General features: G+C 38.3%; 1 protein-coding gene across 1 annotated transcript; it reads left to right on the forward strand.

The window, feature by feature from the left end:
• The first annotated feature begins 540 nt into the window (after positions 1-540).
• On the forward strand, positions 541-23,879 carry GBP2 (guanylate binding protein 2). Its single transcript, XM_017850737.1, is given in 14 exon segments — positions 541-730; positions 1,247-1,374; positions 2,221-2,330; positions 4,759-4,833; positions 4,835-4,953; positions 5,292-5,534; positions 8,228-8,517; positions 9,852-9,903; positions 9,906-9,969; positions 9,971-10,015; positions 10,017-10,044; positions 20,995-21,124; positions 21,390-21,583; positions 23,850-23,879. Coding segments are annotated over 14 exon segments (1,698 nt in total).
• The last annotated feature ends 1,226 nt before the right edge of the window (positions 23,880-25,105 follow it).

Genomic DNA, 25,105 nt, shown 5'->3' on the forward strand with positions numbered 1-25,105 from the left:
CCAAACTGAGGAATATTCTACAAAATCATAGGCCCATCAACTTCTTAAATGTCAAAGACATGAAAGACAAGGACAGGATAAGGAACCATCAAAGATGCAAGGAAAATACAGAAACATAATGACTAAATGCAATGAGGAATCCTGGACTGGATCATGGAGCAGGAGGACATTAGTGGGAAACCGGTGGAATGTGAATAAGGAGTGTAGATTAGTTATCATTGTATCAATGTTAAAATCCTTGTTCTACGGTTATGTAAAATTTTAACATTAGAGGAAATGATATATGGGAACTTTCCATACCCGTTGTACATCTTTTCTGTAAGTCTATTTCAAAATAAAGTTATTTTTAAAGAAAGCCAGTGGACCAATTTGTAAGACAGCCTTAAAGAGAAACCGGGCTTTAAAAAATATATATGAAAAAAAGTTCAAGCCTAGAAAACAAAATTTAATCCATATTGTAAAGTTCAGTATAGCTAGCTACCTAAAAATTGCTTTCCATTTAATCTTTTTCCTTGCACACAAGGGAACAACGCCCTGGACATGGCTCCAGAGATTGACTTGCCGGGGCCAATGAGCCTCATTGATAACACTAAAGGGCAGCTGGTGGTGAATCCAGAAGCTCTGAAGATCCTATCTGCAATTACGCAGCCTGTGGTGGTGGTGGCGATTGTGGGCCTCTATTGCACAGGCAAATCCTACCTGATGAACAAGCTGGCTGGGAAGAAAAACGGTGAGTGACACCAGCAAAGCTCTAAGCCCCTTCTGTCCATACACACTGAGAACATCCAGCCTAGGGATGTGAGAATAGAAAGTTAGAGACGAGAATGAATGTTGAAAGCTAACTTTCAGTCCATTAATGGGCTCTTTACACTGACTTTGGAGGATTACAGTCAACTGACTCTTTCTTCCCACTTTACTTTTATTTTATACTTAGAGTATAAGTGTCCCTTTCTGGAAGGAATACAATGTTAATAAAGAAAATTAACTTCTATAATAATGACTTATAAAACGTTTATTAAAGTGCTCATGTAGTGACAGCAAGCTTTCAATGAACTTTAAGAAAAAATGAATGTTTCAATGTGTATTAGATATCTAATTTTCCTATTTCCAGGATTGTAATTAAGATTCATGCCAGTTGTATTTTCTTTTATCTCTTTTAACTTCAATTATGTTAACTTTTATCTCAATTTCCAGAAACACCTACTAACTAATCTCTTTTTCCTTTGATCCTCTCCTTCTTTTGCAGGCTTCTTTCTGGGCTCCATAGTGCAGTCTCACAGCAAGGGAATCTGGATGTGGTGTGTGCCTCATCCCAAGAAGCCAGAACACACCCTAGTTCTGCTCGACACTGAGGGCCTGGGAGATATAGAGAAGGTAAAAGAAAGAAATATTTTAAAAATTTCACTTAGGTAGATTAAAATCTACATAAACCAGGTCAGGTCAATAACCCTCTTTGCACTATCACTCCTACTCCTGGATTTAGGACTCTAGTTCATTACATTAATATATTATTTTTTAAATGTATGTAGTATAAGCATTCAGAGTGCACAGTAAGTTCAATTTATTAATGATGGGTAAACCTATGAAATAATGGCCAATGCTGTTTTCAGTCATTTTCTTTCATATTATAGTAAAATGTTTTGGTGAGGCTGCTGAAGGTGCTTGTAAACTTCAGTAGACATTTTACAAACACGTCTGACTTTTTACAGCGGGATCCCATAAAGGTAGTAAAAACATTCACATCCACAAGAGCACCAGTAGAAAGAGAAGCAAAGTGTAAAATCTAATAACATCTTTGTTCATTAAGGATAATATATTACTACTCATAAATCTTAGACATAGAAAGTTCTTATTAGAGGAGCTTATTTTAACTACTGTGTAAAAAATGTCTTACCATGATGTGCCATGGAAATGGAATAGGGTCATAAACTAAGTTTAGGATATCAGTTTGAATTTTAGTAGCGGATCAAAATAGCTTCTGCTACCAAGTGCTCATGTGTTTCCCACTGACACATACATTTATATATAATACCTTAAATTATACCTCATAAATAAAATTTATTCTACAGGTGGAAAAAAAATACTACATAAGGAAGTGAGTTACCTAAGTTTTCACAACTAATGAGAGACAGAGTTGGAGTTCAGTCAGTCTTCAGCTATCTGAATTGATTATACATTCTGCTAGTCACTCTTCTGTGTGGCTTCTACAATGACTTACAGGGTGACAATGAGAATGACTCCTGGATCTTCGCCCTGGCTGTCCTCCTGAGCAGCACCTTTGTGTACAATAGCATGGGAACCATCAACCAGCAGGCCATGGACCAACTTCAGTATCCTTTTTTGTGGTACAGAATAGCACTAAACCTAGAAAATAACAGCTTGATTTTTTCACCAAGTACAGAGGCAGACAGACAGGTACTGAAGAATTCATAAGTCCTCTCTTTAATAAATCTCATTATGCTGAACATCTCATTCTATCTCAATCTCCACCAGAACTTCAAGTCTTCCCAGTTACATGTATCCTTAGACACTCAGATACCCAAGACTCTATATCTTCTATCTGACTTAATCTCCTATCCCTGTCCAAACCCTCAATGTCCTCTAGAACTCATGGTCTCACTTTTGCAACTCTCTATATTCTTATCATCTGCTCTAAGTGTTGCCTTCTAACTGATACCTAGCTATACACTATAGATACTATTTCTCCTACAGACCTCTCCAGTGGTCTTATGTGATGACTAATTTTTATCCCATACCTTGCATATCATAAGTGTAAGAGATGAGTTAGGTATCCTCCTTGCTCCATATTAGAGTTATGGACACTTTCTCATTCCTTTACCATTAAAAAGAGAATCTTCTTTGATACATATGCCCTCAGACTACACCACTATGCTTTGTTGCAATTATCTAGCAATGTTCCAATAAATACATCCTTCATTCATTAAAGATTTTAGCTCCTGGTGTCTTTTTAGAGAATAGCAACCAATAGACAACTATTTAACACCCTGGTGTACTCAGTTCCATCACCTTATTGGAACTCTCCACTCTTATTGTTATTCTCCACTCTCACACATTACTTAACCTAGTTCATTATCAATGACCTCACCATTTCCATTAGCTTAGTTTCAAGCATTACACTGAATTAGATTTCATCAAGATAACCTTCATATTCCTATATGTAATGCACAGTTCTCACCTCATTTGATCTTCCAATCCTCCATAAGCCTTTTTTTCTCTAGGAGCGTTTCATAAATTTGATCCCTTCCACCTTTCTGAAATGCTTGTTTCACTTGGAATTGGTTCCTATTAGAATACCACAGTTTCCTAATTTTTCACCTTCCTAATTTTTCAGATTACTTTACTCCATACTCTTTCTCCTTTTAGCCTCTAAATATTATAACTCTTAAGTTCTTGTGCCTCTTTTCTTTTTCTACTTTCAGTCCCCAGATGATCACATCCAGCTTCAAGGCTTTCAGTAGCACCAATATGTTAATCACCATCAAATCTGTATTCCCAAGCGTGAGCAAATTCAAACTTTTGTATCCAGCTTCTGATGCAACATCTCCATTCAGATGTGTAAGAGACATCTTGAGCCTAAAATATACAGAACAAAACTTAATTTTCCTGTCCAAAATAATTCCTTCCCAGTCTTTCCAATCACAATAAATTCCCACATCATTCATAGAAGTGCTCAGATCCAAAGCTTAGGAATCATCTTGGATGATTCCCTTTCTTAAGTTTTGGAAATGATTAATCATCAAATTCCTTCAGCTCCACCATTAAAGTTATTTCTCTAGACTAGCCAATTCTCACTACTTCCTCCATGATAACTCTAAGTTTCCATTGCCTCTCGTCTTGGTTATCTTTTCAACTAGCTAATTGTTTTTTGTTTCAGTTTTGTTTGTTTGTTTGTTTGATTTTGCATATGCACTTGACTCACAGATGCAATGCCAGCCAGTATGATTTAAAAAAAAATACCATACTATATCCTCTCTTCACTTAAAACCCACCAATGCCTTCCCATTAACTTTCTATTAAATTTCAAACTTCTTACTTTGGTTTACAGAGCTTGCACATCCCAACCTCTACTTATTTTAACCTTCTGCCCTACCACACTGGATTTCTTGATATATGTTTCACACACTCAGTGATTTCCTATCTAAGGGGCTTGCAGGGTCTGTGATCTCTGTCTGCAATGTTTCTCCAATGGATTTGTACATGACTGGTTTCTTCAATTCATTCAGATCATTGCTCAACTACAATGTCAGAGATAATTTACCTGGAAAACTACATAAACCAGCACCACATGCAGATACACAGTTATTCTCTGCCTTCCTTATTGGTAGATTTGGGAGACACCAGAGTGTTAGATGAGTGTCTTTTGGTTGCTAGTTTCTAAAAATACACTAGGAGCTAGTTGCCCAGTTCATTTTCCTTCAAGACAATTGTTATCAATACCTGCTAATTTATTATATTTTTGTTTACATGTTCATTGTTTGTCTCCATCATTAGAATGTAAGCTCTCTAATGGTAGCATTGTCTCATTCATTACAGCATTTTTAGTCCCTAGGACAGTGCTTGGTTCATAGTAGGTGCTCAATAAATGTTTGTGAGTGAATGACTTCTGTAAATAAATGTTTGTAAATGAATGAATGAATGAGCTAATAAAAAGAAACCAAATTATTTTAGGTAAGCATTAGGATAAAATGTAGTATAAAAAGTGGCATTTTCTGTAGTTTTCTTAATTTAGCATCTCAGCTATGTGACAGAGCTGACAGATCGCATCAAGGCAAACTCTTCACCTGGTAACAATTCTGTAGAAGACTCAGCTGACTGTGAGTTTTATTCCAGCATTTGTGTGGACTCCCAGAGATTTCACCTTGGAACTGGAAGTAGATGGAGAACCCATCACTGCCGATGACTACCTGGAGCTTTCGCTAAAGCTAAGAAAAGGTTACTGGGTCTGATGGTTGGGTAATAAATAGAGAGCAAATAATGTCAAAATAACCATTTCTGTGTAGTGTTAAAAATTAAAATTTTGAACTGTATTTTCCTGACTGTTCTGCTAGAGGAAATGGAGGCATTGCTTGACTATATCAGTTGGAATCAATTTTACATTGCATTATCTACCTCTTCTTGGAGACTTTCCTTTCTCTACCCCTTTAACTTTTTATTTCTTCTTCCTAATTAACTTCCTCCTTACATAGGCTTTGTGAAAATTATAAAATTGAAAGATCATATTTGAAGTAATTAATGTGAAGTTTTACCACCTCTAATTTTCATTCCTGTAGGTACTGATAAAAAAAGTAAAAGCTTTAATGATCCTCGGTTGTGCATCCGAAAGTTCTTCCCCAACAGGAAGTGCTTCATCTTCGATTGGCCCGTTCAGAAGAAGTATCTTGCTCGCCTGGAGCAGCTAAAGGAGGAAGAGCTGAACCCTGATTTCATAGAACAAGTTGCAGAATTTTGTTCCTACATCCTCAGCCATTCCAATGTCAAGACTCTTTCAGGTGGCATTCCAGTCAATGGGCCTCGTGAGTCACTCTCTCTACCCGCTTCCTACCTGGACTTTCTCCTTCTGCCCATTGTAGAGGATAAAATGGAAAGCATAAGGGTCACTTCTGACAAATGCATAGTCTATTGATAGCAAGGAAAATACACCATGAAAATCATAATATAAATTTTAAATGAAAACTAAAACTATAGTATCATCTCATATTCCTTGCAAGGAGAAAAAAAGAAAATAACTAGAATTGAATTCTGCTATGGTAAACTTCTCCACCAGCTTCTCAGCTCCCTCTTTATCAAATCAACATCCAGGATATATATACTGAGCAACAAAGAAAAAAGCAAATACTGTATGTAAGTGAGACTTTGCTATTAACTGCAGTACAATTCTCTTGTTCAGCAATTCTAAAATATTTAGGGAATGTCTGTAATGTAATGTACCAACCACTGGGTATAATGATGGATAAAAGAAATGTGACTTTTATCCTCATTCCAGCATAATAGGAGCAAAAGATACTTTTGTAAAAGTAAAAAAAAAAAAAAGTATAATGCTAAATAGTGATTAACACAATGCATAAAAATAATAGGCTGCTATGAAAGAGTAAAGGGAGAGAGAGACAGGGAGATATAATTTAGAGTGTGAGAGAATGCTTGTCTGTGAAAGTCACATGTAAGATGAGAATTTAAAAACGATTGAGTTGGCAGGGCACTGTGGCTAATGCCTGTAATCCCAGCACTTTGGGAGGCTGAGGTGGGTGAATCACTTTGAGCTCAGGAGTTTGAGACCAACCTGGGCAAAATGGTGAAACCCTGTCTCCACTAAAAACACAAAAATTAATCAGGCATAGTGGTTCATACATGTAATCCCAACTACTCAGGTGGCTGAGTCTGAAGGATCAATTGAGCCTGGGAGGCAGAGGTTGCAGTGAGCCGAGACTGCACCACTGCACTGCATCCTGGGAGACAGAGTGAGACTGTCTCAAATACATATATACACTTTATATGTATATAAAATAAATGATTAGGAGCTAACCAAAGCACATAGAGGAATAGCTTTACAGCAAATAATGTAATGTGGAAACACCCAGGGCAGGAAAGAACTTTGCAACTTCAAGAAAATAGAACACAGGAGGCTCATGCCTGTAATCCCAGCACTTTAGGAGACCAAGGTGGGAGAATTCCTTGAGCCTGGGAGTTTACGACCAGCCTGGGCAAAACAGCAAGACCTCATCATTATGAAAAAATTAAAAATCAGCCAAGTGCAGTGGTACTTGCCTGGAGTCCTGGCTACTCAGAAGGCTGAGGCAGGAGGGCCCAATGTGAGCACAGGAGTTCAAGGCTATGGTTAGCTATGATCATGCCCTGCACTTCAGCTTGGGTGACAGGACAGAATTCCATCTCAATTTTTAAATGAAAATAGAAGAAAGACAGGTGATTGGAATAAGAGTAGACTGAATAAGAGTGGTGTCCTAATTGGAGAGGTATAAAGGGGTCAGGTCTTGAAAGGACTGGCAGAGGACTTTGAGGAGATTAGAGTTTGTCTAAGCTCTAGGGAAGATCTTGAAGAATTTTTGGCAGTGAGGTAAGGTTATCTAATTTATGTTTATACATATCTTTTGGAATATTTTGTAGATAATTTGTTGGAGTGGTGAAAGGGAGGGAATGAGAGATGGATGCTATTTGCAGTGGTTGAGCAATAAGTGGACATTGAGTGAGTCTCAGATTATGGCAGTGAAAATGGTAAAAATGGACAAGATCCAAACATACTTTGAATATTAAATCCAAAAGACCCATTGATAGAGGGAATATGGATTTATGAGGGGAATAAGAAGGAAATGCCATGCCTGTCTCCAGAGTTTCGAGTTTAGCAATTGCTTGAATGGCTGTGTTATTTAGTGAGATAGTAGTATCAGGAGGAGAAATAGTTTTTCAGAGTGGATGAAGTTTTTATATTTAGATTATTTAATATTGAGTTTCTTCTGATTTATGCAGTAAAGGATATAAAATAGGCATTAAAAAAAAGGTACAAAACTTACTTTTAATCCAAAGCCTAAAACAAATGTCAAAGCAGGAAACGAAAGACACCAGCCATCTATACATATGGTACTTAAAACTACAGAGAGATGAGAAGGTCCAGGATTGAGTCAAAAAGAATCAGCTCTTATTGTGTGACCAACCACTCCAGTTTGCCTAAGATGAGGTTTTCCTGGCATGTGAGACTTTCATTGCTACACCCAGCAAAGCCCTGGCAAACTCAGTGAGTTGATTACCCTATCTGTAGTTCTGACGAGAGAATATCTAAGAAGACATGTTTACCTTAAGCCAGACAACAGACTAGTGGTCTGCACCGCTAAAATTAATAAAAATAAAAAGGCTAAGTTTTCTCGTTGACTTTTTTCATAAATTAGGAGTGAAGAGAGAAAGGGAATAGAGGGAGAGGTGAGAGAAAAGAAAGGTAAGAAAACACACTGATGTATTATTTCAGCCCCAAAATATCCTAACTTATTCATTTCAGTATCTTCCTTTTGGGTGAAGGAAATAGGAAAGAGCAACTTCAATTTCCTCTGTGACTCGGGTTAACAAATTATTCCATTACTATTCTTTAGCCAAAACTTATGTAAAACTATTATTTGTGAAACTCACTTGAAAAGCACACAAAATACTCTGTCCCACCAACTGATAGTCACATTTTTTTTTTTTTTTTAATTCCCTTTTGCAGGTCTAGAGAGCCTGGTGCTGACCTATGTCAATGCCATCAGCAGTGGGGATCTGCCCTGCATGGAGAACGCAGTCCTGGCCTTGGCCCAGATAGAGAACTCAGCTGCAGTGGAAAAGGCTATTGCCCACTATGAACAGCAGATGGGCCAGAAGGTGCAGCTGCCCACGGAAACCCTCCAGGAGCTGCTGGACCTGCACAGAGACAGTGAGAGAGAGGCCATTGAAGTCTTCATGAAGAACTCTTTCAAGGATGTGGACCAAACGTTCCAGAGGAAATTAGGGATATATTTGGTGTTCTAGGTCATGAGAGGCAGAAAAATATGGGCCCTTCTTGGGAAAATAATTCTTTCTAGACCCCAAAATAGTTACACTCAGTTATGTGTACATATTTGAAATAATTATTAAAAGACTTAGACCTTTAAAAAAATGACAGCTAATTTTTTACAAAAATTTGCTTTTGTTAGTTTTCCTATCTGGGTCCCATATTTTAAGAAAGTAAGTAAGATTGTACAACTGCATTATTAAGACTATTTTTAACTTATTTTGTCCCTTTTAAATTAAAAATTGCATTGCTTCTATGTTCCCTGATAATTATCAGTGGGGATAAATAATTTGAAATAACCTAATAATTTTGTTGTTTTTTTAAAAAAAATGTGAGCCAATGGGTAAAAATTCAGAAGTCAAAAAAGAGAAATTATATATTAAATTGTATTAGAAAAATTTTTATTAAAACAGCTTTTAACGTCTGCCTCATTTCCAAGTGAACAGAGTATTTTTGCATGCAGAAGGCCACTTGACCAAGTGGAAGTTCTTTCCCTAGCTAGGAAGGCACATCTTCTAAATTGATACATTGCTACATTCGGAGTCTGGTGAAGCTAGGATAGCCATGTCAGCAATTGTCACCCTCCAACCTAAGGATAAAAGAGGAAAGCTTCGTAGTAAGTGATTTGAGTGCTTTAATGTAAGATAAATGTGCTGTTCTATGAGAACTTTCTAAATACTGAAAATCCTATGGTACAATCTTCATTACTTTCATTAGCCCAATTGTTTGAGAAAATACACAAAAATATTCTCATATTAAAAGAATGTACTAAATAAATCAGGTTACTCCTTACTGGCACTTCTAAAAAAGTCCCTGGGCTTAATAGTTTAAACATCACCCATATAACCCTGAAAGAAACTATCATGTATTGCTCCTCTGCTATACAGACAAGGATCCTCAGTTCACAAAGATGAAGTGTCAAAGCCACAGTGTAGTGGACTGGGAACTCCAGGCAGGCTGCCTGACTCCAGTGTTTTGTGCTCAGAACGACTACCTGAAATGAGGACTTGGAAAAGATAAAAGTTCATATGAAATGTGTATGTGGCTTTGAGAAATCATTCTCTGAAGCCAGGAAAACTAGGAGAAAGGAGCTTAGGAATCACAACAAGAAGCAGATCAATTTCTGCAATAACACAACTTAGGGATATTCTAGGATCCATAACAGCAAGGTGAGGAGCATGCTCTATTAGAGGCAACAATTTCTTGCAGGAGAAGCCATTTTCGGTCTCTACATAGTTAACATCCTCCTCATGGCTTTACTGAAACATCTGTGCTGTTTGTCACTCTCAGGCCCAGTTGGAAGCAGGCGAGAGAGTTTTGTAAGCAGAATTCGAACCATCCTCAGATTTGTTGCATGGCTTACTTCAGGATATATTTGGCCCTTTAGAAGAAGATGTCAAGCAGGGACATTTTCTAAACCAGGAGTTACCGTCTCTTTATTCAGAAGCAGCAAGAGCTGAAGAATAGTCTACCAGGTGCCAAGGAAGGGGATACAGGTAATCTACACAGTGGGACCATGTATTGGAACTCGCTGAGGGGATGCTTTAAAGCCCACGGGAAAAGGAATGGAACGCGACTGGTGTCCTAGGGCTCTGCCTTTCATTTTTCCATTTTTACTGATTCATTCACTAAGAGAGCCCACCTAATAGGAATTCCTCCTCGAAGCACAGATGTAGCCCCTCAAAAAAGATTATAAACTGACTCATTATTTATTCATCCTAGTCTTCCAACAATTATTTATTTTGACCTAACTGTATTGCCAGGAACTTGTCAGTTGCGGAGATACAGCAGTTAAAAACAGACAATCTGTGTCAAAGTACACACAGGCAATTATCAAATTAAGCCGTTATAAACAAATAATAATACGGTTAACATTTTATGTTGCATTACTGTGTTCCAGGAACGTGCTGAGAGCCTAATTCATTAAAACTCAGAGCATTCTAATAAAAATGTATTAACTAATATCCCAATATTGTATTTTTTTTTTTTACTTTTGTGGACTAGTGGGGTAATACGATGGAGTACATGAGATGTTTTGATACAAGTAGTGAAATGCAAAATATCACAAGCCATGGAAAATGGGGGTATTTTGTCCGACTCAGGTATTTATCTTTGTGTTACAAACATCCAGTTATACTTTTTAAGTTATCCCTTAAAGTGTACATTAAATTATTATTGACAAAAGACCTATTTTAATTATTTTGTCCCTTAAATTAAAAATTGCATTGCTTCTTATGTCCCTGATAATTTTTAATCCCCCCCCAGGGGGACTAATATTTTTAAATAACCCTAATAATTTGTGTTTTTTTTTAATGTGACGCCAATGGTAAAATATTCAGAAAGTCAAAAAAGAGAAATTATTAGTCACCTTTTTGTGCCACCAAATTTTGTGCTATCAAGTATGTTGTGCTATACTTGATTTTATTCATTCTTTCTACTTGTTTTCACCCATTAACCATCCCCACCTCCCTCCCCTCACCATCCCATTACCCCTGTCAGTCTCTGACAACCATCCTTCTACTCTCTATCTTCATGAATTCAATTGTTTTGATTTTCAAATCCTACAAATAAGTGAGAACATGAGATGGTTTTCTTTCTGTGCCTGGCTTATTTCATTTAGCATAATGACTTCCAGTTCCATGTTCTTGCAAATAACAGGATCTTATTTTTGTTTATCAGTTTTAATAGTTTTCTTGGTGTGGAATCTTTAGATTTTTCCAAATATAAGATATCATCTGCAATAAAGAATAGTTTGTCTTCTTTATTTCCAATTTGGATGCCCTTTATTTCTTTCTCTTTGCTGATTGCTCTCGCTAGTACTTCCAATAGTGTGGCAAATAACAGTGGTAAATGTGGGCATCTTTGTTGTATTCCAGATGTTAGAGGAAAGTATTTTTGTTGTTCTTCCCATTCAGTGTGATAATAGCTGTGAGACTGTCATATATGGATTTTATTATGTTGAGGTATGTTCCACCTATACCCAGTTTTTTTTAACTTTTTATTAATGAAAGGATATTGAATTTTATCAAATGCTTTTCAGCATCAATTGAAATGATCATATGGTTTTTGTCCATTCTGTTGATAGAATTTAACACATTGATTGATTTGCATATGTTGAGCACCCCAGGGATGAATCCCACTTGGTCATGATGAGTGATCCTTTTAATGTATTGTTGAATTTGGTTTGCTAGTACTTTACTGAGGATTTTTGCATCAATTTTCATTAGAGATATTGTAGAGTTTTTAAAATTATTTCATTTCAATAGGTTTTTGGGGAACAGGTTACATGAATAAGTTCTTTAGTGGTGATTTCTGAGATTTTGGTGTACACTGTACCCAACGTGTAGTCTTTTATCCCTCGCCCCCCCTCCCACCCTTTCCCACAAGTCCCCAAAGTCCATTGTATCATTCTTATGCCTTTGTGGCCTCATATAATAGCTTATCTCCAATTTATGTGTGAGAACATAGGATGTTTGGTTTTCCATTCCTGAGTTACTTCACTTAGAATAATAGTCTCCAATTGTATCCAGGTTGCTATGGATGTCATTGTTTTTTTCCTTTTTATGGCTGAGTAGTATTCCATAGTGTGTGTATGTGTGTGTACCATATGTTTTATATATATACACAAAACAATTTTTTATCCACTCATTAATTGATGGGCATTTGGGCTCATTCCATATTTTTACAATTGTGAATCGTGCTGCTATAAACATGCATGTGTGTGCAAGTATCTTTTATGTGTAATGACTTATTTTCCTCTGGGTAGATACCCAGTGGTGGGATTGCTGGATCAAATGGTAATTCTACTTTTACTTATTTAAGATTTGTCTTTGTATGGTTTTGGTACCAGGGTAATACTGTCTTCGTAGAATGAGTTTGGAAGTATTCTCTCCTCTATTTTTCAGAATGATTTGAGTAGGATTGACATTAGTTCTTCTTCATACGTTTGGTAGAAATCAGCAGTGAAGCCATCAGGTTCTGTGCTTTTTCTGTACTGGAAAACGTTTTGTTATGATGTCAATATTGTTACTTGTTAGTGGTCTGTTTAGGTTTTAAATTTCTTCAAGATTCAATCTTGGTAGAGTGTATGTTGCTAGAAATGTATCCATTTATTCTAGATTTTCCAATTTATTGGAATATAGTTGCTCATTGTAATTGCTAGTGATGCTTTGAATTTTTTTGGTATCAGTCATAATGTCTTCTTTTTCATCTCTGATTTTATTTATTGGACCTTCTCTCTTCTTTTATTAGTCTGGCTAAAAGTTTGTCAATTTTGTCTAACTTTTTGAAAGAACCAAAACACTTTTCAAAAAACTTTTGTTTCATTGATCTTCTGTATTGTTTTTTCATTTCAATTTCATTTATTTCTGCTCTAATCTTTATTATTTATTTTCTTCTACTAACTTTGGGTTTGATTTGCTCTTGCTTTTCTAGTTATTTAAGATGCATTATTAGCTTGTTTATTTGAAGTTTTTCTTTTTTATGTTGGCAATTATAGTCACAATCTTCCTCTTAGTACTCCTTTTGCTATATTCCATAGGTTTAGGTATGTTGAATTTCCATTAGCATTTGTTTTAGGAAATTTTTCAATTTTCTTCTTAATTTCTTCATTTACCCACTGGTCGTTCTGGAACATATGGTTTAATTTCCATGTGCTTGTATACTTTTCAAAATTCCACTTATTATTGATTTCTAGTTTTATTTCATTGTGGTCAGAGAAGATGCTTGATATCATTTCAATTTTTCTGAACGTTGTAAGACTTGTTTTATGACCTAACATATGGGATATCCTTGAGAATCATTCATGTGCTGAGGAAAATAATGTGTATTCTGCAGCCACTAGATGAAATGTTCTGTAAATATCTAGTAGGGCCATTTGGTCTATAGTGCAGATTAAATTCAATGTTTTCTTGTTGATTTTCTGTTTGGAAGATCTATCCAATATTGAAAGTGGGGTGTTGAAGTCTCCAGGTATTATTGTATTGGAGTCTCTTTCCTTAACTCTAATGATATTTCCTTTATATATCTGGGTCCTGCAGTATTGGGTGCACATACATTTAAATTTGTCATATCTTCGTTCTGAATTGACCTTTCTATCATTATACAGTGACTTTCTTTGTCTCTTCTTATGGTTTTTGTCCTGTAATCTATTTTGTCTAAATGTGACTGAATACTCCTGCTACTTTTGGTTTCCATTGGCATAGAATATCTTTTTCCATTCTTTTATTTTCAGTCTATGTATGTCTTTATAGGTGAGGTAGGCAACAAATCATTGGATCTTTGTTTTTTTTAATCCATTCAGCCAGTCTGTGTCTTTTGATTGGAGAGTTTAGTCTATTTACATTCAACATTACTATTGATAAGTAATGTTTTGTTATTTGTTTTCTGGTTGTTTTGTGGTCTTCTCCTCCTTGTTTTATTCCTTCCTGTCTTCCTTTTAGTGAAATTGATTTTCTCTGCTGATTGATTTAGTTTCTTGCTTTTTATTTTTTGTGTATCTGTTGTATGTGTTTTGGTTTGAGGTCACCAGGAGGCTTGCAAATACCATCTTATAGCCCATTTTTTTAAGCTGATAACAAGTTAACACTATTTGCATAAACAAACAAACAAGCAAAAAATGAATGAAAATTCTACACTTTAACTTCATACCCCCACTTTGTAACTTTGTTTTCTATTTATATTTTATTGTATTGTATATATTTTGAAAGGTATATTAATTATTAATTTTGATTGGTTTATCCCTTAGTTTTTTTACTCAAGATAAAAGGAATTTACATGCCACAGTTACAGTGTTATATTATTCTGTGTACCTACCATTATCAACGAGTCTTGACTTTCAGATGTTTTCTTATTGCTTGTTAATGTCCTTTTCTTATGACTGAAGTACTCCCTTTTGCATTTCTTGTAGGACAGGTCTGGTGTCAATGAAATCACTCAGCTTTTGTTTCTGTAGGAAAGTCTTTATTTCTCCTTCATGTTTGAAGCATATTTTCACCTGCTATACCATTCTAGGGTAAAAGGATTTTTTCCCCTCAGCACTTGAAATATGTCATGCCATTCTGTCCTGGCCTGTAAGTTTTCCACTGAAAACTCTGTTGCCAAACATATTAGAGCTCCATTGTACGTTATTTGTCCCTTTTCTCTTCTACTTTTAGGATCCTTTCTTTATCCTTGACCTTTGGGTGTTTTATTGTTAAATACCTTGAGGTTAAACCCTTCTTTGGATTAAATCTACTTTATATTCTATATCCTTCTTGTACTTGGATATTGATGTCTTTCTCTAGGTTTGAGAAATTCTCTGTTATTATTCCTTTGAATAACTTTCTACCTTTATCTCTTTCTCTACCTTCTCTTCAAGGTCAATAACTCTTAGATTAGTCCTTTCAAGGCTATTGTCTAGATCCTATAGGTGTGCTTCATTTTTTTATTATTTTTCTTTTGTACCCTCTAAAAATAGCCTGCCTTCAAGTTCACTAATTCTTTCTTCTGCTTGATGAATTCTGCTATTAAAAGACTGATGCATTCTTCACTATGCTGATTGCATTTTTCAGCTCTAGAATTTCTACTTGGTTCTTTTAAACTATTTCAATCTCTTTTTAAAATTTATCTGATAGAATTCTGAGTTTCTTCTCTGTGTTATCTTGAATTTCTTTGAGTTTTCTCAAAACAACTGATACGGTTTGACTGTATCCCCACTCAAATCTCATCTTGAATTGTAACCCATATTCCCCTGTGTTGTGGGAGGGAACTGGTGAGAGATAATTGAATCATGAGGGCAGTTTCCCCCCATACTGTACTTGTGGTCAGGAATAAGTCTCACGAGATCTGATAGTTTTATAAGGAAAAACCCTTCTGCTTGGCTCTCATTCTCCCTTGTCTGCCACCATGTAAGACGTGTCTTTCACTTTCTGGCATGATTATGAGGCCTCCCCAGCCACATGAAACCGTGAGTCCATTACATTTCCTTTATAAATGACCCAGTCTTAGGTATGTCTTTATCAGCAGTGTGAAAAGAGACTAATACAGTAAATTGGTATCAGTAGAGTGGGGCACTGCTGTGAAGATACCCAAAAATGTGGAAGCAACTTTAGAACTGGGTAACAGGCAGAGGTTGGAACAGTTTGAAGGCTCAGAAGAAGACAGGAAAATGTGGGAAAGTTTGGAACTTCCTAGAGACTTGTTAAATGGCTTTGACCAAAATGCTGACAGTGAAATCCAGGCTGAGGCAGTCTCAGATTGAGATGAGGAACTCATTGGGAACTGGAGCAAAGGTGACTCTTGTTATGCTTTACCAAAGAGACTGGCGGCATTTTGTCCCTGCCCTAGAGATTTGTGGAATTTTGAACATGAGAGAGGTGATTTAGAGTATCTGATGGAAGAAATTTCTAAGCATCAAAGCATTTAAGAGGTGACTTGGGTGCTGTTGAAAGCATTCTATTTTAAAAAAGAAGCAGAGCATAAAAGTTCAGAAAATTTGCAGCCTGACAATGCAATAGAAAAGAAAAACCCATTTTCTGAGGAGAAATTCAAGCCAGCTGCAGAAATTTGCATAAGTAACAAGGAGCTGAATGTTAATCACCAAGGCAATGGGGAAAATGTCTCCAGGGAATGTCCAAGGTCTTCATGGCAGCCTCTCCCATCACAAGCCAAGTGGCCTAGGAGGGAAAAATGGTCTTGTGGGCCAGGCCCATGGCCTCTCTACTATGTGCAGTCTAGGGACTTGGTGCCCTGTGTCCCAGCCACTCCAGCCGTGGCTAAAAGGGGCCAAGGTACAGTTCCAGCCATGGCTTCAGAGGGTACAAGCCCCAAGCCGTGGCAGCTTCCACATGGTGTTGAGCCTGCGAGTGCACAGAAGTCAAGAATTGAGGTTTGGGAATCTCTACCTCTATTTCAGAAGAAGTGTGAAAATGGCTGGATGTCAAGGAAGAAGTTTGCTGCAGGGGTGGGCCCCACATGGAGAACTTCTGCTAGGGCAGTGCAGAAGGGAAATGTGGGGTTGAAGCCCCGACAGAGAGGCCCCACTGGTGCACTGCATAGTGGAGCTGTGAGAAGAGGGCCACCATTCTGCAGACCCCAGAATGGTAGACCCACCAACAACTTGCATCATGTACCTGGAAGAGCTGCACACACTCAATGCCATTCCATGAAATCAGCCAGGAAGGGGCTATACCCCACAAAGCCACAGAGGTGGAGCTCCCCAAGACCATGGGAATCTGCGTCTTTCATCAGTGTGAAATGGATACGAGACATAGAGTCAAAGGAGATCATTTTGGAACTTTAAGATTTGACTGCCTTGCTGGATTTTGGACTTGCATGGGGCCTTTAGGCTCTTTGTTTTGGCCAATTTCTGCCCTTTGGAATGGGTATATTTATCCAATGCCTGTAATTCCCATTATATCTACAAAGTGGTTAACTTGGTTTTGATTTGACAGGCTCATAGGCAGAAGGGACTTGCCTTGTCTCCGATGAGACTTTGGACTGTGGACTTTAAAGTTAATGTTGAAATGAGTTAAGGCTTTGGGAGACTGTTGGGAAGGCATGATTGGCTTTGAAATGTGAGGACATGAGATTCGGGAGGGACCAGGGGCAGAATGATATGGTTTGGCTGTTTCCCCACCCGAATCTTATCTTCAGTTATAGCTCCCATAATTCCTATGTGCTGTGGGAGGGATCTGGTGGGAGGGACCAGGGGCAGAATGATATGGTTTGGCAGTGTCCCCACCCAAATCTCATCTTGAATTGTAGCTCCCATAATTCTCATGTGTTGTGGGAGGGACCTGGTGGGAGATCATTAAATCATAGGGGTAGTTTTCCCCATACTGTTCTTGTGGTAGTGAATAAGTCTCATGAGACCTGATGGTTTTATAAGGGGGGAAACCCCTTTCACTTGGCTCTCATTCTCCCTTGTCTGCCACCATGTAAGACATGCCTTTCACCTTCTACCATGATTATGAGATCTCCCCAGCCACATGGAACTGTGAATCCATTAAACCTCTTTTCCTTTATAAATTACCTACGTCTCAGTGTGAGAATGGACTAATACAACAACTATTTTGAATTCTCTGCCTGAAAGGTGACATATCTGTTTCTCCAGAATTTGTCCCTGATGCCTTATGTAGTCCATTTGGAGAGGTCATGTTCCTGGATGGTCTTGATACTTGTTCATCTGTGTCTGGTCATTGAAGAGTTAGGTATTTATTGTAATCTTCACAGTCTGTGCTTATTTGTACCTGTCCTTTGGGGAAGGCTTTCCAGATATTCAGAAGGACTTAGGTATCATGATCTAAGCTGTATCTGCTATGGGGGTGCCCCAAGTCCAGTAACACTGTGATTCTTACAGATTCATAGAGGTACTGCCTTGATGGTCTTGGGCAAGATCCAGAATTCTCTGGTGTACTAGGCAGAGTCTTGTTCTCTTCTCTTACTTTCTCCCAGACAAATGAAGTCTTTCTCTCTCTGTTCTGAGCCAAATGGAGCTCAGTGTGAAGTGACACAGGCACCCCTTTTATCACCACAACTAGCACTGTGCTAGGTCAGACCTGAAGCCAGCACAACACTGGGTCCTTCCTGAGATCTGCTATCATAACTCCCTGACCGCCACTTACGTTCACTCAAGAGCCTGCGACTCTACAATTGGCAGGTAGCAAAGCCAGCCAGGCCTGTGTCCTTCCCTTCAGGCAGTGAGTTTCCTCAGGCTCCTGGCATGTCCAGAGATGTCATCCAGGAGCCAAGGACCACAGTCAAAAACCTTAGAAATCTACCTGGTGTCCTATTGTACTGCAGCTGAGTTGGCACTCAAGCCACAAGACACAGTCCTTGCCACTCTTCCCTCTCCTTTCCAAAGGCAGCGCAGAGCCTCACCCCATGGCCACAGCCACCACAGGCCCATGGGAAGTACTGTCAGACTACCACCAATATTGTCTTAAGACCCAAGGGCTTTTTCATCAGCTTGTGGTGAAAACTGCCTGGCTTGGGACTCTCTTCAGAACAGAGGGCTCCTCTCTGGCTCAGAGCAGGTCCAGAAATACCATCCAAGATTAAAGTCCTAGAATCAGGTACCCTGAGAGCCTGCCTGGTATTCTATCCCCCATGCAGATGAGCTGCTACCTAAAGTGCAAGAAACTGTCCTCCATACTTTTCCCTCCACTTTTCTCAAGCAGAAGGAGTCTTGCCCCATAGCCACTATGGCTGAGAATGTGCTTCAGTCTCACCTGAAGCAGCAAGCCTCAGAGTCTCTCTCAAGGCCCTCAACATATTACCTGGGTATTGCTGCTGGTTATTCAGGGTGCAAAGGCTCTTCAATTAGTAGGTGATGGATCCTGCCAGGACTGGATCCTTCTCTTCAAGGTAGCAGATTACCCTTGGCTTAGGGTGTGTCTAGAAATGTCATCCAGGAGGGCCTGGAACAGGGGCCTTGTGACTCCGACTGACACCCTGTCCTGCTGTGGCTGAGCTGGTGTGCAAGATGCAAGACAAAGTTCTTCCCACTCTTTTCTTTCCTCTCCTCAAGAGGAAGGAAAGGTTCTCTTTTGGAGCCACAAGCTTTGCAGCCCGGGGTCAGGGAAGTGCAAGGACTTACCAATATCACACAAATAATGAATGATACGGATTGGATGCAAGTGCAGGTAGCAGAATCTATTCTCTTAGCAATTCTTCTATGCTCTTCGCAATTCTTCTACGGTGGTACACTCAGGTTACATCAGTTAGAATTAGCTTTGGCTATATGTTACTCAAAATGAAAAACAACGGTGGCTTTAAAAGGTAGAAGTTTCTTTCTTTCTTGTATGTATGTGAGAAATCAGGAAGAGAGAGCTGAATGCTGCTATGATGACTTCACATTCATCTAGATCCCTTGTTCTGCTTCAGCCCCTTAGCATATGGCCTCGATCTTCAAAGTCAATTTCTGCTCTAAGATGGCTCATAGAAATTCAGCCTTTGGTTCCACATTATAGATGGGGTAAAAAAGGAAAAGCAAAAGAGTAAAAGGGCTGTCAGTCAACTTTCTTTAAAGAGATTTTCAAGATGTACTATATAACACTTCTGAGTATATGTTATCGGCCAGAATTTAGTCTGGCCATATGGGCACCTCAGCTATAAGGGAGGTCGAGTAGAAAAGAGAGTATTGGCCTGGTGCAGTGGCTCACACCTGTATTCCCAGCACTTTGGGAGGCCGAGGTGGGTAGATCACCTGAGGTCAGGAGTTCAAGACCAGCCTGGCCAACATGGTGAAACCCCATCTCTACTAAAAAAATACAAAAATTAGCCAGGCATGGTGGTGCACACCTGTAATTCCAGCTACTCAGGAGGCTGAGGCAGGAGAATCACTTGAACCCTGAAGGCAGAGGTTGCAATGAGCTGTGATCACACCATTGCACTCCAGCCCAGGTGACAGAGAGAGACTCCGTCTCAAAAAGAATAAAAAGAGAAAAAAAAAAGAAAAGACAGTATTTTATCATGACCTGCCCAGCAGGAAAAAAAAAAAAATCACAGTCTGTTACAAAGTACACAGAGGAGAATAGAAATTTAGAACGATTCTAGCAGTCCCTGTCACAGTGACAAAAAGCACTCTGAAGAAAAAGCAGGATACAGGTATAGAAGAGGAAGGAAAAGTGCACCAATTTTATGTGTATGTTCTTACTGAAGGCCTCTCAGATGAGGTCAAGTTTCAGCAGAATCTTCAAAGAAGTTAAAGAGTGAGCCAAATGGACTCTAGGAAAAAAGAACTTCCAATAACAGAAATGATCCAGATAAATAAATTGGCTTGTGTCCTAGGAATAGCAAGAAAGCTAATGTGCTGCCTGGTGGTGAACCAAGGAGCGACTGGTGACAGATATGTTCAGAGGAGTGGTCAGATACCAGAAGCCAGACAGGGGAGTATGTTGAAGTCCAGTGAAAGAAGTTTGAAACACTTTTTGATGAACTAGAAAGTTAATAGAGGGGTTTGAGTATACGAGTGGTAAGATTTTTCTTTAAATAATATAGCAAAACTCTGGCTGCTCTGAGGAGAACGGACTGTAGGGAAAAAAGAGTGGAAGCAGAGAGACCAGAAACTTTAACAATTGTCCAGGCTGGAGGTGATGCTGTCTTGGACTAGGGTGTTTGGATGAAGCAGGTGACAAGTGATGGGTTCTGGCTGTATTCTGAAGCTAAAGCTAACATAATTTGCAGATGATTGTTTACAGGATATGTGAGACAAGAAAGATATCCAGGATACAGTTAGATGAACAGAGTTATTAATTACTAAAATTGGGGTGATTGGGAAGGAATAAGTTTAAAGGGAGATCCAGAGTTGCATTTCAGACCTACTAAATCTGAAATACTATTGGAATTATAAAGTGAATTGTTGCATGAGTGCTAAAATTAAATTGAATTAACAGATGTATTGCAGGGTTTTGCTCTGACCCATCATCACTCTTTCTTCATTCCACCTTTCTCTGTATAACCAGGCCGAAGAGGTGCTGAAAAAATACTTGGAGTCCAAGGAGGATGTGGCTGATGCACTTCTACAGACTGACCAGTCACTCTCAGAAAAGGAAAAGCGATTGAAGGTGAGAACAGCTGAAAACACTCTACATGGTTGGAAAGCCCTCAAAATGTTAGTTAGCAATATTGGTCCACCTGAAATTATTATTGTAGAGAAAGGATGGCAAGTATCATTCATAGTTTTATGAGAGTTTTCTTAACTAATCTGTATGATCATTGGTTTTCTGGTTACCCAGGGCAAAATTACAAGAAGTTTTATCAATGATGTAAGGATAAGACAAACAAAAAAGAGGGAAAGGAAAAGGGAACACCTACAACTGAATATTCATATTTTTTTCTGTTTATTTTTCTTCCACAGTGGAACGTATAAAGGCTGAATCTGCAGAAGCTGCAAAGAAAATGTTGGAGGAAATACAAAAGAAGAATGAGCAGATGATGGAACAGAAAGATAAGAGTTATCAGGAACATGTGAAACAATTGACTGAGAAGATGGAGAGGGACAGGGCCCAGTTTATGGCAGAGCAAGAGAAGACCCTCTCTCTTAAACTTCAGGTATTCAATTGCATCATCTCAATTTTCTCTTCTAGTGCCCCCCATTGAAAACGAAGTGTAAGTCTGAGAACCTAATGCCTCCTAAAAAACTTTCTAGCCCAGACACTACTACATTTTCATTCCCTGTTTTATGCCAGTCATCTCTGGTTAGTAAAGACTGTTTACTTGCAGGCTACAATCACATGGAATTCTTTATTATGCTATCACCAACAAATATTGCTAGGCACTGCACAAGTATTTTACATTATGTGATCAAATTTTCCTCTAATGGCAGAGGAACTATTAGTTTCTCATTTGCTAAATGAAGTAATTATAATTTCATGAGCAATAAGTAACTTTTCTGCATCAGAGTACCTGGAGAAATATCTAGCCCGTCTTTCCTACTGAGAGGGATCCATAGGGATTTTGTTTCTGTCATGCCTGCTATGACTTCATGTCTGGAAGCACTGTTATGAGTAGAAAGATTCCCTAACCAGGTCAGGTGCAGTGGCTCACACCTGTAATCCTAACACTTAGGGTGGCTGAGGGGGGCGGATCACCTCAGCTCGGGAGTTCAAGACCAGCCTGACCAACATGGAGAAACCCCATCTCTATTAAAAATACAAAATTAGCTGGGCATGGTGGCACCTGCCTGTAATCCCAGCTACGCAGGAGGCTGAGGCAGGAGAATCGCTTGAACCTGCGAAAGGAGATCTGGGACACTTAACTAGGCTTTAAAGTACAGAGAGTGTGCAGTTCTCATTTGGGTGGAGGCTGCATGATCTGTGGGCACTGGCAGAGAAAGTGGTTGCCTCTGTGCAGAATGCATATATGAGTAGAGGCTCCACCTTCTCTGTCCATATAAACCCTCTAGGTAATTACTGCCCCATTCCCAGGCCACCTAGATCTCTTTTCTCCAGTTTCCCTTTCTTAGTCTTTTCCCTTTCCTGAAGTTAGAAAATAACTTCTACACACAGAAGGAAAGCTTTAACTCAAACTCAAATTACTTTCCATTCTTCTGAGGACCAGGACTATAATCCTATAAAGCCTAAAATTTGACTTCATTTTTCTCTCTGCCCCTCTGCTATGACATTATATCCTCAAAAGTACTCAGGGTAAATGCCTTGCTGGGGAAAAATAAATGACAGATCGAAAAATCAAGAATAATTCATTAATACAAAACATTATCCTACTATAATTGTTTCAGGATGTGTATTATTCAGAGTTCTTCATAGCAAATAACAATCTGCTCAGCAATTTAAGTAAAAAGTAATTTAATTTTTAAGATCATTAGGTTGCACACAGATACTCCAGAATTGTGAGGGAACCATACTCTACAGCTGTTCCACCAAGGATAATACTACCATTGTAAAGGCATCTCACGGGAAAACAACACAGCTACCATGACCCAGCACCATGATCTCCGGATGAAATGCTGGAACCTTCTGCAGTGTCAGCTATGAGTAAATGGATGCCGCCATCTTCACATTTTCAGTAAACAAACACTCCCCTACCCCATGAAAAGTTGCATCTTTGAGTTGCTCACATCTCCAGCTAAGCCCCACAAAAGTCAACCTGCAGGGAAGAATCTAAATCATATGCCTACCCATGGGAAAGTCTGAGAATTAGAGTATTTTTGTCTTCTACTTTTAGAGGAAGAAATTAATAATGTAGGAAATTTTCCTCTATGTTTAAATCAACCAGCTTTTCCACGTAGATGTATGGAGATAAATCTTACAATAGGAATAACATAAGACTAGCATTAGTATTTTTTGCATACATCAGATACACACTCTTCTCATCTTTTTCTCTTCGTCATTATTTTTCAGTGTTCTCTTAATTTTCCACTGTCATTTCATGTTATGCACTTTGTTAATATTCTTTAAGATATTCTTAGTTTTCAACAATGATACTTAAGAAAGCCTAAATAGGACTATAGAATAGGTACTGCCTATTCCCCAACCATGGGAACACAATATAACATATTAGTTCATTTGTATTTAAGATTTGTCTTGTTTATGCCTCAATTTAGTTATTGTTTTTACATTTTAAACAGTTAATATTTTGTATCTAGTTCTGTGCAAGCAAAAAGCAACTTTATTCTTTCTTATAATTCCTCTTTTATGTAATCATAACATTTTTTTCTGTTTGTTCATTAGTCACTCTCAGATAAATGAATAGTCTCTTTTTCTAAATAAAAATAAATACCATTTGACCTAAATTTTAAATCTCTCTCTCTGAGAGATTTGATTTAAAGTTTCTCCCCTTGTATCTTGCTCCCCCTCAGATCCCACTCAGTCACACAGCCAAGGCCTGATTCAGCCTTACAGGCACACAGTGAAAAAGGAGTATGGCTTTGTATTTTCATTTCCAACTCTACCTCCCACTGCATACGCTAGCTCATGTTTATGATACCTTCAAGTTGTAACACTAGAGTCCAGGGAATTAAGGAAAAGAAATCTTACATGATACATAACTGATCTGATGTCGGCACCTTCTGGTGGTGGCTTAAGTCCTTAAGGATGATTTGGGTTCTTTGCTGATCCCCCCTGCCAGGACCTCCCAATAGCATGTCCCTATTGTAGTCCACTTCTGATTCCTTTCCTCAAATTCTCTCTTCTAGAGATCCACTCATTCAATATATTGTTGATGTTGAGATCAATGCACCTTGACATGTTGACATCTTGGGCTGGAATATGACCCAAGTCCAGAACACCTCAGTGATTCTACCCTGGAGAAAAACTCATGCGCACCAGTTTAGCCATACACTGTAGGAACAGGATGCCCCCAACTCTCTTTTCTTTCCTACTTTGCCACAAACCATTCCACCCCAGACTATCACTTTTAGATGGTTTTAAGCAGGAATTGGGCACCAGTACTAGTGTCTCCAAACCCCAAAGAGCACATATCAACTTTTCAAGAGGATCTTTAAGAACCCAATGCTACTTAGTTTGTAAAGATAGTAAGAAAGCAGCACCTCTCATTGCCTTATGGGGAAAATGAGCAGTGATAAAGAGAGGGTGGATATCAGTGCACACCAATAACTCTCTCAAAAGAATTCTCTGCTGCTAAGCTATTGTGATCAGTCTCTTTAGCTCATCTTACATGCCCCAGATGCAACTTGGTGTAAGACTTACACAATCTCTCAGTACTATTCTTTTAGAAAATGAACTTTCAGAATTGGAGGGGAAAGGTAGAGATAGACAGTTCCAGATAATTCTAGTCCACTCTCTTTTCTAGTCTACTTTGAAGAACAAGGAGCAGTTATTAAACATAATTTAACCTTTTTTTTTTTTTAACAAAGTGAGTTGTCATTTGAACCAAGTATCAGAACCTTATGGCATTATGAGCTGTCATAAAATGTGGTTAAAAGTCTTAGTAGTATATTTGCTGTAAAATGAGGATGATAATACTTACATCAACAAGCTTGTACTGAGGAATACATTAAATTTCATAAATAATACCTACAAAGAATTTAACACAATGTCTGCCACATAATCAGCACTAAATATAATATACTTTTTTTTTTTTTTTTTTTTTTTT

The sequence above is a fragment of the Rhinopithecus bieti genome, unplaced genomic scaffold (genome assembly GCF_001698545.2).
Source record: "Rhinopithecus bieti isolate Rb0 unplaced genomic scaffold, ASM169854v2 scaffold_1467, whole genome shotgun sequence".
Lineage (NCBI taxonomy): Eukaryota > Metazoa > Chordata > Mammalia > Primates > Cercopithecidae > Rhinopithecus > Rhinopithecus bieti.